Source organism: Neovison vison, chromosome 1 (assembly GCF_020171115.1).
Source record: "Neovison vison isolate M4711 chromosome 1, ASM_NN_V1, whole genome shotgun sequence".
NCBI lineage: Eukaryota > Metazoa > Chordata > Mammalia > Carnivora > Mustelidae > Neogale > Neogale vison.
This window is the reverse complement of record NC_058091.1, coordinates 71,595,835-71,610,961: the sequence shown is the minus strand read 5'-3', so window position 1 is coordinate 71,610,961 and position 15,127 is coordinate 71,595,835. Positions and strand designations below refer to the sequence as shown.

General features: G+C 36.4%; 1 protein-coding gene across 2 annotated transcripts in view; it reads left to right on the top strand.

The window, feature by feature from the left end:
- LAMA2 (laminin subunit alpha 2) overlaps nucleotides 1–15,127 on the top strand; it is a 491,254-nt gene that overhangs the window by 278,532 nt on the left and 197,595 nt on the right. For both annotated transcript variants that reach the window (XM_044249160.1, XM_044249149.1), the window contains exons 28-29: nucleotides 87–221; nucleotides 13,993–14,117. In XM_044249160.1, coding sequence (XP_044105095.1) covers nucleotides 87–221; nucleotides 13,993–14,117 — 260 coding nt within the window. The remainder of the gene's footprint in view (nucleotides 1–86; nucleotides 222–13,992; nucleotides 14,118–15,127) is intronic.

The window sequence follows — 15,127 nt, the reverse complement described above, 5'->3', positions numbered from 1 at the left end:
AGTCCTTTTTCACCACCAAGGAACCCAAGTATTGCTAAACCAAGATTCATAATTAGACTGTCCTAATTGCTTTCCTTTTCTTTTAGACATGCATGCCAGGATTTTATCGCCTGCAGTCTGAGCCGGGTAGCCACACTCCTGGACCAACTCTGGGCACCTGCGTTCCATGTCAGTGTAATGGACACAGCACCCTGTGTGACCCTGAAACCTCCAAATGCCAGGTATTTACCTGTGTCTTTCTTGAATAAGGTCCATGTGCTCATTTATCTTTACACATGTTCAGAGACCATGTGCAGAGGCGAATGATCTAAGTGACAGGGAACTTGTGTGTGTGTGTGTGTGTGTGTGAAATAAAACATGGGAAAAAAGACATTAACCATATTATACATTTTTTAAAGTAATTAAAAATTGATCATTGGAAAAGCCACTGCTCATGTCAAGAAATAAAATATTAACAGCAGTTTAGGAGAACACCGAGGACACTACGATTTATTTAAAAATCATATGAGGGTTTTTTTTTTCTGATTACATGCAAAAATAAACTTACTAAAAATTTGGAAATGATAGAAAAATTTTGAAAAGATAAAAGTCACCCAAAATTCAACTAAACATTTAATATTTTAGGTATTAGAGTTCTATGAATTTTGTGCATGTGTTTATACATAAGATTTATATAATATCATAGGTGCTGTTTTATGTTCCGCTTTTTAAATGTACCTATTCTGAATGTGTTAGGTTGCTTGATGTTCTTTGAAATGTTTAGTCTTTGATTAGATAGCCCATAATTTAACCACTTCCCATAGAATTCCAGCTACTCTTTTTTTGTTGTTGTTGTTATATTCTTGCTAATAGCCTGCCCTCTAACACTGCTAATCTACTTTGAAACAGTCAGGACTCTCAAGAAATTTAGGTTTGCCATGTCACCAGACAGAGTTACCCAGACTCTAATCCTCACACAGGTCTGGACACCAGATTTGCTAAACCCGTTTCCCACCTCTGCTCATCTACTGAAACCCCTCCAGTGAGGCTTCTGGAACTCAAAGTGGAAACTCAGCAAATTCCGCTACATATTCTCCCTCTTCCTTCAGTGTTCTCTTCATTTTGCTGTCCCCGACATACTGCTCCCCCTAGAGCCTTCCAAGGGGTAGCTCTTGCCTCACACTCTGCATTTACCGGAGTCTGAAAGGAAGCAGGAGTCCTTACTCCCCACCATCATTTCCCTATCATCTTCCTTTCTCCCCCATTACAACACATGGCTTTGAATCACATGCCCCTATCTATTTGCCCACCACACCTGCTCATCCCTGTTCTCTACTAACCCTCAGGGCATCCACTTCATTCATTCCTTGAAGATTTTTCCTCTTTATCATTGCCATTCTCTCTAGCACTATTATCATAATCCTTCGAGATTTTAGTGTTCATGACATTAACTCTTCCATACCCTTAAATCTGCTTCTTGTCCTCACTCTATAGTGCTGCTCCTGAACTTATCATTACAAGAAAGTGCAATGCCTCCACAGTCCCAGGTCAACTGTCTTCTTCTTCAGCCATCATCTGTTTTCTCTCCAGTTCACTTCTTCTTGATACATCAGTGCCAACGTTTTTGGTGTCACCGTTGGTGCTCACGTCTTTTCATTGCTCCTTGGCTCCCTCAGGTCCTCCCCTTCTCAACCAGCTTAATATTCATGACCCCTCTTTAGTATCACTTCCTTATAATGTTCATTTCTCTGGCAACTCCTTTACTTGTTTTCGTTCAGTTAATTCTAACACTCATGACATCCTCCGGCTCCATACCTGTGCCTTCTAAGCTGAATGTGGCTGCTGAGAAACAGGCAACTATGCTGTCTAGTCTCACCATAAATCGATGATTGCTCACTTCAGGTTGACCCTTTGTGCTACTCTGCAATTATATCACTCTACTTCAGTCCATTCCCTCTCCCACATTTCTGGATGATTATTTCATACCTTCTCCTTCGAGCCCTCAAACCTCCCCCAACCCTTTTCCAGCCTTACTCTCAATAGATGGTCATGCTTTCATTTCATTGAAAGATTAGAAGTAGTTGGAAGAGAACTAATAGAATCCCCCGTTACCACATGTACCCACCATTCTGCATCTGTGTGCAGTTACTCTGACTCTTCATCATTTTGGATGAGCTTTTCTTGTTTCTAGACCACATCTGCGCTTATGCTCTGGATCCCAGCCCTTTCTCTCACTCAAGGGCATCATTCTGCCCACCCCTATTTCCTCTTCTCTCTTGCATCATCACTTTTTGTTTCTTCTGATATCTTAAAAAAATAATAAAAATGTGGAAACAAATAAACAAACAAAAAAACCCAAAAATAGAGGCACCTGGGTGGCACAGTTGGTTGAGCAACAGACGCTTGGATTTTGCTCAGGTTAAAATCTCATGGGTCATGGGATCGAGCCATGTGTCTGGCTCCATGCTCAGTGGAGAATCTGCTGAAAGATTCTCTACATCTGCCTCTCCCACCATGTGCATGTATGTGCACATGCTCTATCTCTAAAATAGGTGTATGAATTTTTAAATATTTAATTTATTTATTTTAGAGATTGAGCATGTGCAGGGAGAGGGGCAGAAGGAGAGCAAGAGAGAATCTTAAGCAGATTCCAGAGTGAGCACGGAACCCCACTCAGGGCTTAATCCCAGGACCTGAGATCATTACTTGAGCCAAAATAGAGTTGGATATTAAATCATTTGAGTCACCCAGGCATCCCATAAATGGATGAATCTTTAAAAACATAAAATAAAAAAAATAAGAATAAAAACAAACTCTCTTGACTTCACTTTCCCTATTGACTTCTACTACTTCATTCCTCTCCTTATATACAGTGAGGAGTTATTTATACTCCTTCTGTAGTTTCCTCCATTCTCTCTTGAATTACTAAAATCAGGCTTTTACCCCTGCCACTGTACTAACCAGTTAACTAATATTCAGATATCAGTCTTCATCTTTCTTGATCAATCAGCAGCATTTGCTACTTTAAATCATCCATTCTTTTTTTTTAAGATTTTATTTATTTATTTGACAGACAGAGACCACAAGTAGGCAGAGAGGCAGGCAGAGTGAGAGAGGGAAGCAGGCTCCCTGCTGAGCAGAGAGCCCAATGCGGGGCTCGATCCCAGGACCCGGAGATCACGACCTGAGCCAAAGGCAGAGGCTTTAACCCACTGAGCCACTCAGGCACCCCTAAATCAGCCATTATTCTTAAAACTTTTTGTTCACTTGATTTCCCTGGACATGCTCTTCCAGGGATTTCTAAATCATGTGACTACTCCTTCTGTCTTCTTTGCTAAATTTTCCTCCATACCTGAGATCTACATACTGGGGGTCCTAAGATTTAATCCTTGAAACAGTTTGCTTCTCTAACTTATACTCATTTGCAAGGTTATCTTACCCAAGCACATGCCTTTCAGTACCTACACTGAGAAACCATGTTTCTGTGATTAAATTTTAGACCAGGTATTTAATCTCTCTAGAATTTATCCTGGTATGAGGCAGTATCTTTCTTCAGATATATATTACTTTTTTAAAATTTTATTTATTTTACTTATTTTATTTAAATGCAATTTGTTAACATAAGTATATCATTAATTTCAGATGTAGAGTTCAGTAATTCATCAATAGCATATAACACCCAGTGCTCATTACATCATGTGCCCTCCTTAATTCCCATTACCTATTACTTTAAAGAAACTTTTATGTATTAACATTTCCTTTTCTCCTTAATACATCATAGTATCTGAATTTATACAAATTTGTTTTATCCATATTAAGATATGCTTAAAGGATCATCTATTCTGAGCTATTAACCTTCTAGCTCTTATTATAGTGCTCTGATCAACTTCATTTTATACTAAGTTATAATATCTGGCAAAGTAGGGGTGCTTGGCTCAGTCTGTTAAGCATCTGCCTTTGGCTCAGGTCATGATCCCCAGGTCCTGGAATCAGGCCCCACATGGGGCTCCCTGCTCAGTGGGAGTCTGCTTCTCCCTTTGCCTCTCCTCCACCCCCCCTCCCCCTACTCATACTCTCTCTCTCTCTCTCAAATAAATAAAATCTTTTTTTAAAAATATGGCAAACTAAGGCCTTTCTTCTTTTTCTAATTTCTTGACTAGATGTAATTATGTATCCTTCCAGACAACATTCTGATTCACAGTTTCAATCTCTTCACCAAAAAATGTTACTGGAATTTTTATTGGAATGACATTAAACCTATATGTAAAGAATTGCTGTTTTTTTTTTTTAAAGAATTGCTGTTTTTACACTAATCAGTTATCTTCCCTCAACCTCGGAGTATAATATTCTTCTCCATTCAAAACATTTTGTGTCTCACAGTATACTGTTTTTATTATTACCTATATAAATTACACGTTTCTTATATTAAACTTATTTCAATATATCTTACATTTTTACTTCAATAGTGAACGTTACATTTTTTTCTGTTTCGATATATTTACTAACTTGTCATTACTGATAAACATTAACAGAATTGATTTTTGATCTCCAACCACTTTTTTAGTTTTAGAGATTTCTCAGTTGATTCTTTCAGTTATTTTTATATTTATAATAATATTATTTACAGATAGTTATAATTTTGCTTTTCCTTGCCAGAAGGTGTACCTGATATAATAGGTTATGTTTTTGCCTTAAGTCTTCTAAAAATGTTAAATAGAAGGGTAATTAGTTTCCTATTTTATTCCTAATTTTAATATGAATGCCTCAAGTCTTTTGTCACAAAGTATGATGCTAGTGGTTAGCTGAAGATAATTATTCTTTACCATGTTTAGAAAACTTCTTTTTATTCCTGACTTAAGGATACTCCCTTTCAGTCAAGATAGGATATTAAAACTGATTATGGGCTTGTGAGGAGTAGAATAAAGGTAAAGATGCATTAAAGATATGCATTTTAGATATGAGCATATATTTCTTTTTACCTTAAACAGAATGATGAATGATATTATTGACTAGATGAATAACTGAATAATATTAACTATCCTTGAATTCTTGAAACAATTACTATATGCTCAGTGTAATAGTCTCTCTCTAATCTGTTGGCTTGTAAAATTCAATAAATAATTTCAAGAAAAGGGATTAATTTATATATCTTAAGTGAGAATTAAATGCATTGTTCTTCCTTCTTATGTAATCTTCACTGGTATTAACAGGTTATGTTTAATTCATACGATTTTTGTTGTCGTTTTAAGATTTATTTATTTTGAAGAGAAAAAGAGAAAGTGTGAGTGAGGTAGAGGGAAAGAAAGAATATCAAACAGACTCCATGCTGAGTGTAAAGCCTGACACAACACTCGATCTCAACACCCTGAGATCATGACTGGAGCCAAAATCAAGAGTTGGACCCTTAGCTGACTGAGCCACCCAGGCACTCCCATATGATTAATTTTAAAACATTCATAAAGGATACCGTTTAACTTCATTTTTTAGGATAAAAATTGTTTATACTGTCCTCTTTAGAACAATTGGTTATTATAGCTATTTTTGTGCTATAGATTTATTTTTTTGAGATATCCCCAGATGAAGTAAAAAATAAATACATGTGCACATCAGACATGGACAGATAGTATAAGTTGCTATGCTCTGAATTCTTATATTTTCCTTCAGGGAGCATGTAACTTTTGAATTTAGGCAACTTTGTTCATCTTTGTAATAGCCCCAGGAGACATATAGGAAATAGCTATTATTACTCTGATGCTATAACTGAGGGAAACTGAAGCGTAGTGATTTCTTTGCTATGTGTAGTATGGATCCCAGTTTAATATGAACACCATTACACAGAGCAATGCCCTCAACTTTGGGTCAAGTGATCATAAGCATGACTGTGTGGTCAGACTCCTTTGGTTCCAATCCTCACTTCATCTTTTACGGACTGTGGGAGACCAGTCAGTTATGTCACATCAGTGGGGTCTTAGTTTCTTCATTTATAAAATGGAGATAATTATCGTAGCTACTCAGAGTTTTTGTAAGGATTCGATGAAATATTGTATAAAGGGTACGGAACACTACTTAGTGCATGGCAAGCTCCAGAGAAGTGATAGTGATGACGATGATGAAGATAGTAATTATCCTACCTGTTATCCACCATTTATAGTCCAGAATCAATCGGGTGATAATTAATCAAAACATGTAAAAATCACTATCAGTGCTATGCTAGAATTCCCCACTTTTTTTCTCATATCTTTCTTCAAAAATATGGAGTAGAGAAGAATAACACTATAGAAAACTTTACAGTCTAAGTATTTCACCTTTTAAATAAAATCCACATTACTTAGTAACTATTCTCTTCATAATTCCTAATAATACTTATCAGAGAACTGTTGCTTCACTCTAGGCATTAATATCTCCTACACATAAATATGTTACTACTAATAGCCCAGTACTATTGTCCCGTAAGGAAAATTTTCCTTAAGGAAACGTTTAAGGAAAGTGGAAGAGCAAAACCTATGTGGTATTGAACCCCAAGCCAGGGGGAAGCGGAGGTGAGGAAACAACTGCCATTCAGGATACACACATACACCTAGTAGATAATCTCAGGTAGTAGGAAGGTAGATAGGTAGATAGATGATAGATAGATGGATGGAGAGATATACAGATAGGTAGATAGAAAGATAGCATTTCCAAGTTAATATAACACACACATCTGTATCTGTCTATATCTATATCTACAACTCTCTGTATATATAAACCCTGTGGTTAGTATTATTTTTGAAAAAATTTTAAAGGGAATGTTGAATTCTCCTCAAGCTCAGATAACTATTTGCAGACCAAATAATTTGTGAAAATATTATTTTCATTCTATCATTTCTTTTTTTTAAATGAAAAGGAAAAAACAATCCTTGTTGATCAGCTCTGTTGTCTGAAACCACCAGCCTCTGTGATTAAGTAGTTAGCCCTATATTTGGTAAACAGACTCATAACTAAAATCTACTATTTTTAAGGTACTTTATAAACCCTACCTTACTGAATTTATCTAAAAATCTGACTAAAATAGGGATTGTTAGCATTGTATTACAACTTTGAAAATTAATGCTTAGAAAATTTAAGTAACCTACAAGAGCCTTAGCTAAAATGTATTAGAATCAGGTTTCAAATCCACTATAAAATGCTATCTACAGAGTGTGAGAGAGCATAAATACACTGTTATCTGATTAAATGATTTGATTTTGAAGGCTTAGGTGAATTCTATCTTAGAGTACTGATAAAATCTGCAGCATGGAAAATATTTGCAAAAATCATGAAATATGAAATTTACCATAGGATGAAATGCCACTCCAGGTTTATAAAGGAAAGTAAAATGTAGCAAGCATTGTTTTTTTTTTGCAAGCACTGATTATGATCTCCAGTAAAACTTAAAGATTGCTTACTTAATATCTGTCAAGTGTAGAAAAAATAAGTGCTCATTAGAAATCAGTATAGGTTCACTCAAAATAAACATATGAGACTTATTGCTAGGGTTACTGTATGTAAAATATCTGAGATCCTTCCTGAATCCCATTATGATATTAAATTCATCAGAAAGTGTGATATATCATATCTCAAATTCAGCAAAAATAATAATAGCCCCCAAATGTTCTACCCTATTTACCTATGTGCCAGGCCCAAAGCTGATCCCTGTAGATAGATTTTTTTTTCTCATTTATTCTTATAGGAAACTTATATAAATAGAATTGTTCCCTCTTTTATAGTTGATAAACTAATGCTGACAGAAATTAAATAATTTGCTCAAGTCATAAGCCAGTAAAGATCAGATCTATGATCCAAACTCTGGTTTGTTTAAATAGGCATTTGATAGAATGTTTCTTGATATTTTCACAATCAAGTTTGAAGAGATGGGCCAGATAGTAACTTGTTAACAAATTTGATGACTGTAGAAGGTTCTCTGCACCCAAGAATGTGTGCTGGGTTGTAGATTCACATCTCCAATGATGAGACATAGGCTTTGTGTTTCAGCCAGCCCTGTTCAAAATCGTGATCAGTGATTTGTATGAGATATATCAAAGAAAGCTGGAAGTGTTACCTAATGTATTAGATGGTGGTCAAGAAGCTAAAAGAGGGGTTCCTGGGTGGCTCAGTGGGTTAAGCCGCTGCCTTCAGCTCAGGTCATGATCTCAGGGTCCTGGGATCGAGTTCCACATCGGGCTCTCTGCTCAGCAGGGAGCCTGCTTCCTTCTCTCTCTCTCTCTGCCTGCCTCTCTGCCTACTTGTGATCTCTCTCTGTCAAATAAATAAATAAAATCTTTAAAAAAAAGAAGCTGAAAGAGCCTGACAGGTAGACATCTGAACCACAATTAACAATTAATATAAAAGATTCTGAACTTACATAGGCTCATTTCATTCTTCTTGTTCATTCATTCTTGTGGCACTTAATAAATATTTCCAATGTGCAGGTATTGCAGTAGCTGACAAAAAGATACTGAGATGAAGAATGCAGAGGACTTGCCCTCTAAGAGCTTATATTCTAGTGTTTAGGGAAAGAGCAGAGGAAATGATGTGTAGTAACAATTCCTGTGAAACAGGAGTTTTTACTTGACTGGGGAGTCATGTATACAAGATCCAGATCAGGGAAGGGAGTACAGTCACTGTATTTTCAAATCACAGGTAGAGACTTTAATATCTGTTTTAAGAGAAATTCTGAGTGATCAAGATTATTAAATGTTTAACTTGAAGAGATTTAGGAAGTAATTGTATTTTATAGATATTTGAGGACTTTCCTTGAGAAATGGTAATTAGACTTAATCTTCGTAGCTTCCCAGGGTAGAACTTGGATCATTGACTGAAAGTAAGAATGAGATGTGTTTTCATTCAACATGAAGAAAAACTTCATAGCTTATAATTGTACAAGATGAAAAGGGCTGCCTTATAAGTATCCATTCATTCAATAATATATTGAAGAAAAAGTGGGTAGGCATCCCTTTAAAGAAAGAGAGCTAAGTTAAGCAACTTCTCACCTCAGATCTAAGGTTCTATATAATATTAATGTTATATTATTTTGATTTAGTAGAGGAATATATACCACCAGTTTTCCCATGTGCAAAAAACCCCTACCAGTATCATATATTCTAATCTATTATTGAAAAGGTACTAGAAAGTATACTACCACTTGAGAATATAATTAAACTTCTTATCAGACATCTAAAATACAGAATATTTTCCTAGAGATTAATTTCTATACAAGGTGAATATTGTGCTTCAAAGTAGACAGGAAAGTCATATGAAAGGTCTCTGTCAAAAAGTTTCAAAAATAGCATCATGATTTATGTGTTGTGTTTGTGGACCTAAACAGAACATTTGATTTTGTTAACCAAGTTTAGTATGTCAGCAACTCTGTAAAAGATTGACTGTCCAGAGAAGGCTAAAATATTTACTCAATCTGTGAAGAAATTATATAGAGTTGTAGGTATAAGAGCAGCAAACCATATTTTTGTATCTCTGTATTTCTGGTAATGATCAACATTATCGTTAAGTGTTTTGAGTCAATTATTAATGTTATGTTAGGTTATGTAAAATAATTCATTATGCAGTGTGTTTATTTTTAAATGCAAAATGCTGGGACATCTGGGTGGCTCACCCAGTTAAGCCACTGCCTTCAGCTCAGGTCATGATCCCAGCGTCCTGGAATCAAGTCCCACATCGGGCTCCTTGTTCAGTAGGGAGCCTGCTTCTCTCTCTGCCTCTGCCTGCTTATGCATTCTCTCTCTCTCTCTCTCTGACAAATAAATAAATAAAATCTTTAAATGCAAAATGCTGATAATTGTATAAGATCCTGCCTATTCTTTGGGGACATAGTTATTCACTTAACTGTAACATATGTTCTTAAAACACTCTCCAGCTAACTCACAATTTGACACCTTGCTGAATGATTTAGACTGGAATTTATGGGTAATTTATCTCAGAACCATTATCTCTTGCCATGCTGTTCTTAAATATGGAATGGCTATTTTATTGCTAAAATACTGGTTCTTTTGGATGGCCGAACAAAAGAAGATCATGGTACTTATAAAACCAATCCTAATTCAGAATACAACAGATTATCTTGTTCTATTAATCATATTTCTATAAAGTTATTAGACTGAGATTTGGCCTTTTTCATCTTAAGGAGACCGACCAGTTTGATCTATACTTCCTATATTGTACATTCAGCCATGCAGAATAGTCATCAAATGACTACCATGATTCAGTCTAGTGTTGAGCTAGAAGGAGCATTTAGCCCAGACTTGGGACATCAGGGAAAGTTTATCAGAGAACACAACATTTAAAATGTGAGCTGACTTGAGTAGCTGCTAATCAGGTAAGTGGATGGCTATGCATATAAGAAGTCCCGGAGGAAAGAGAGAGCATGAAATATGAGAATTTCAAATGGTCCTCTATGGCTTTCACACAGCATACAAAGGTGGCAGTGGCTAAAGGTAAGGCTGGAGGGGAAAGCAAGCAGATGAGAAAGGTATTTCTTGCCATGCTGGAAAGTGTATAATTCATCCTGAGGGCAATGGAGAACTAGTGCAGACTTTCCAGCAAGAGAAAGGCATGGTTTGAAAAGCTCTATAGGATGATCATTCTGATTGCAGTGTGGGGAAATCATTGCATTAAAAAAAATAAAATTAGGGGCGCCTGGGTGGCTCAGTGGGTTAAAGCCTCTGCCTTCGGCTCAGGTCATGATCCCGGGGTCCTGGGATCGAGCCCCACGTCGGGCTCTCTGCTCAGTGGGATCCTGCTTCCTCCTCTCTCTCTGCCTCTCTCTCTGCCTCCTTGTGATCTCTGTCTGTCAAATAAATAAATAAATAAAATAAAAAATAAAATAAAATTAGAAGCTGGATCTTTAGCTAAATTCTGTTCCAGCAAGCCAGGTAAAAATGAGACTAGCCCGATAAAAAATAGTAGGGACAAGGAAGTAAACAAACAGAGAGTAATAGAATCATGGAACACACTGATCAAATAGGCTCTCTGGGATGAGAGAGGCCTTTCAATAGTTGGCTTGGGCAATTGAGCGAGTGATAGTGACCCCAGATGAAATGGACAATACAGAAGTATTAGCAGGTTTAAAGAGAGATGAGCTTAATCTTTGATATTTCAAATTCAAGGTGCTTTTGTTATGAAGTTAAGATCTATCCAGGAAGCATTTGGAAATGTAAGTCTAGAACTCATTAGAGACATCTGGCCTGAATATATAAAATTTAGAGATTTTGGCAAATAGGTGATAACCAAAGTCATAGTAATGGGTGAGATCACCAATGTAGAGTGTGTAGGGAAAAGGTGAGAAAAGAAAAAAAAAAAAAAAGAAGTGAGAGCCAAAGTAGAATCAAGAACCCAATCTTACGACACAGGAAGGGAAGAAAGAGTCCATGAAGGAGCATAAGAGACAGTAGCCGAAGAGTTAGAAGAAAAATCAGCAGACCATACCATTAAAGAAACCATAGGAAGAGAAAATTCAAAGAGTAGCCAGAAATATTAGCTGCTGCAGAAAATTCATGTATCATAAGGACTTACTATTATCATTAAATTTGGATTTATCAACAAAGACCTTATCAGTGAGCCTGGAGTCAGGGTAACATGAGAAGACTTTTTTAAAGTGGGGAGTGCTGAAGGGAGATAAGGAAATAGAGATCAGGAATGTAAACAATGCTTTTTAAATGCTTATCAAAGATAGGATGGAAATTTCCAGAGATCTGAGGCCCCAGAGATATTTTTGAGCTAGAGAAGTCTGGGCCAATCTCAAATGCTAATAGGAAAAATGAGCAAAGAAGGGAAAAATGCAGATGCTGGTGAAAGGGGGAGGCAGAAAGGCAAGGAATCCAGTTTAGGAAGAGAATCACTTCAGACAAAGGACAAACACCACTTCCTGTGGACAGAAATAAATGTTAAAAGGATGGAAAGTACTGCAAGACAGATGGCAAGTCTTTCACAGGAATCTGAGGGAACACTCGAATGAGTGCTTCCTCTTCTCTGAAAATAGGGGACTGTCGTCTGCTGAGAGGTGGAGATGGAGCATATTTGAAGTAAATATCCTATTATATAAGAAACTGGATTCATTTTACATTATTATAAAAGACATCTGTAAGTGGTGTAATGCATTTTCAAATATAGCCCCCAAATGTAAAAACCAAAACAATGGCCTAAAATTCATCATGGTAATGTCATGATTTCACCCTATGCAAGAGCAGAAACTCTGAAAAAAAAGTCAAGAGAAGTCTTAAAAAAATTTATAATTCCAGTGTGGATGAACTGACCTCAGTTACTGTGTGTTACGATGACCACACATACAGTACCAAACTTTGTCTGGCCATTAGAACACACATGAAAAGTAAATATGTGCTTCTCTTTTGAATGAAGCCAAAAGCCCAGCATAGGGGATGTGGGCAAAGTTCACTATGGAGCCTACAGGTGTCTCTGTAGCTCCAGCTGAGTTGCTCAGATCAGTTCCATAACATAGACAGCTATTTTATTACTGACTTTTTTGCTTCTCAACTTTTCTTCTGAGATCCTTTATAAGAAGTCATTTTTATAAACCACTCCAAACCCTGTGTTATAAAAATCAAGCAAAAACGCAATCCATATTCCTCCTTTTTCCTCCATTTTCTCAACTCCCCAAGTCAAGTATCACATTTCCTCTACATAACAATCAGTATTGCATTCCTGCTGCCTTGTTTCTTATTTGGCATTTTTTAAACTAATTTTCCCAAAGTAGAAGTAAATTAGTATAGAGTTGGATGTCATTTTACCTTTTTCTCTTGCTTGATTCCTCTCCGTGCCTGACATATAGCTCTCCCTAAGTCCTCATTGCATGAATTATTGCAATGTGTTAAGTATAATTTTGCTTTATGGGAACTTTAATTACAAAACTACACAGTTTTCTGAAACTATTCTCATTTTCTTTTGGAAATGTCTTAAAGCACATAGCCCAAGTGCCTCTTGCTATGCAAACATGAAAAAGAAAATTTTGACCTGGGATGCCTGGTTTCAGATTGGGTCCCCTCTATTTATAAAAAGTTATCAAAATCTGGCAAGAATTAGATGGATAACATTAGTAGTAGTAACATTAGTAGTAACATTAGTATAGTAACTGGGGTGACCTTTGTTCTGTTTTGTTTTTGTTTTGCCTCTTGTTGCCTCTTAAAACATATATGCTTGGTTTGGTTTCAGAAAGTCCATTGACAGGCATTCTCCAAGGTCCCAGGATTTTTAGTACTTATCTAGCACCATTCTAGAAGAAACATAAATGGCCAGATAATGTAATAAATTATAGAAATGTGTGAAGTAGGGACACCTGGGTGCCTCAGTTGGCTAAGCGACTGCCTGTGGCTCAGGTCATAATCCTGGAGTCCCAGGATCAAGTTCCACATCAGGCTCCCTGCTCAGCAGGGAGTCTGCTTCTCCCTCTCACCCTCTCCTTGGTCCTGTTCTCTCTTTCTTATTCTGTATCAAATAAATAAGTAAAATCTTTAAAACAATGTGTGAAGTATGTTCCCCAGATTACAGTAAGAGAAAAATTTACACAGAGATTGATACAGGAAAAAAAAAAGAAAGAAAGGAAATTCTTATTGTCAGTATAGCTATGACAGCCTGATATTGTTTTCTTTTATGAAAGAACTTCTTTAAAAATATGTATACCAAGAAACGCCTGAGTGGCTCAGTTGATTAAGTGTCTGACTCTTGATTTCAGCTCAGGTTATGATCCCAGGGTCATGATCTCAGGGTTGGGAGATCGAGGCCTGAAGCAGGGCCTGTGCTGGGCATGGAGAATGCTTAAGATTCTCTCTCTCCTTCTGCCCCTCCCCCAACACCCCGCGGCCCCACACACACCTCTCCCTCTCTCTCTAAAGTATATATATATCAAGAACTCCTTCAATGATATGTGTATGTTCACAGGAGAACACATACTATAGGTGAAGAGCTGTATGACAAATTACATTCTAACTCTCAGTAAATAAAAACAAACTTCTCTCTTTTCCTTTACAGAATTGTCAACATCACACTGCTGGTGACTTCTGTGAACGATGTGCTCTTGGATATTATGGAATTGTCAGGGGATTGCCAAATGACTGTCAGCAATGTGCTTGCCCTCTAATTTCTTCCAGCAACAAGTAAGATTAAGAAATATTACCAAGTTTCCCAATCAGTAGTACCATCTGCGTAGCACACGGGCTTCTAGGATTTAACTATTTTTTTTCCATATAGACGAAATCTCTGTTTAAGATAAACATTTTTTTAAACAATTTAAAAACATGACAAAAGTGAGCACATAATGCTCTGTGGTTTATTTTCCACTAGAAAATAATGAAAATAGCTACTGTCCCAAGTAATTAATATTAATTAAAATGGAAATACTAATATTGACATAATTTATGTTTATGCAATAAGTGATACATATGTACACATGTTTGTAATTTTACACACTTTTATAAGTATCTTGTATTTGCATATGGTTCTGACACAAACTCAACTATGAAGGATTGTTTAGGTGCATATTTTGTGACTTTGGTGACTCCTTCCACTTGCTTTGTGGGTTTAATTCACAATTTGTAAGGAATTATTAAGAAAATAATTGAAAAAAATAGCTAAAGGAGGGTGACTTATTTTTACACTCCAAAATAAGCCCATATTTCCCAGAATCACAGTCCCATTCTGTTAAGATGGTCTGAGCTTGGTACCATGGAAACACAGCCATAAGGGGAAACAAAAACCAGAATATCTTATTTCAGTGCTGTCTGCACATTCTGCACTGGTTTATCTATTGAAGAAAACCCTTGTTGCAAAGTCTGTCTATACTTGAAAGTATAAGTGATTTATAGACTTCAATCTCTCCCTGGTAGGGCAGTTTTCTCCTCTAAGAATTTACTTTTGAAAAGAATATAGGGCAGTTTGTTCAGAATTAGAATCCTGGACTCCTTTTCTTGAGTATATGAGAGCCACAAAGCAATTGAGATAGATGATTCCCACCTGCTGACTCAGTTTTTTAATTTTCCCCTTCATCATTGGCTTTATATACATTCTGAAAACATTTTCATGTAAATTGTCTCCCTTTCTTCTGAAAGCTCTTTTTTTTTTCTGCTTATGAGAATCAAAGGTATTTTTTTCAAATGTGAATTTTTAG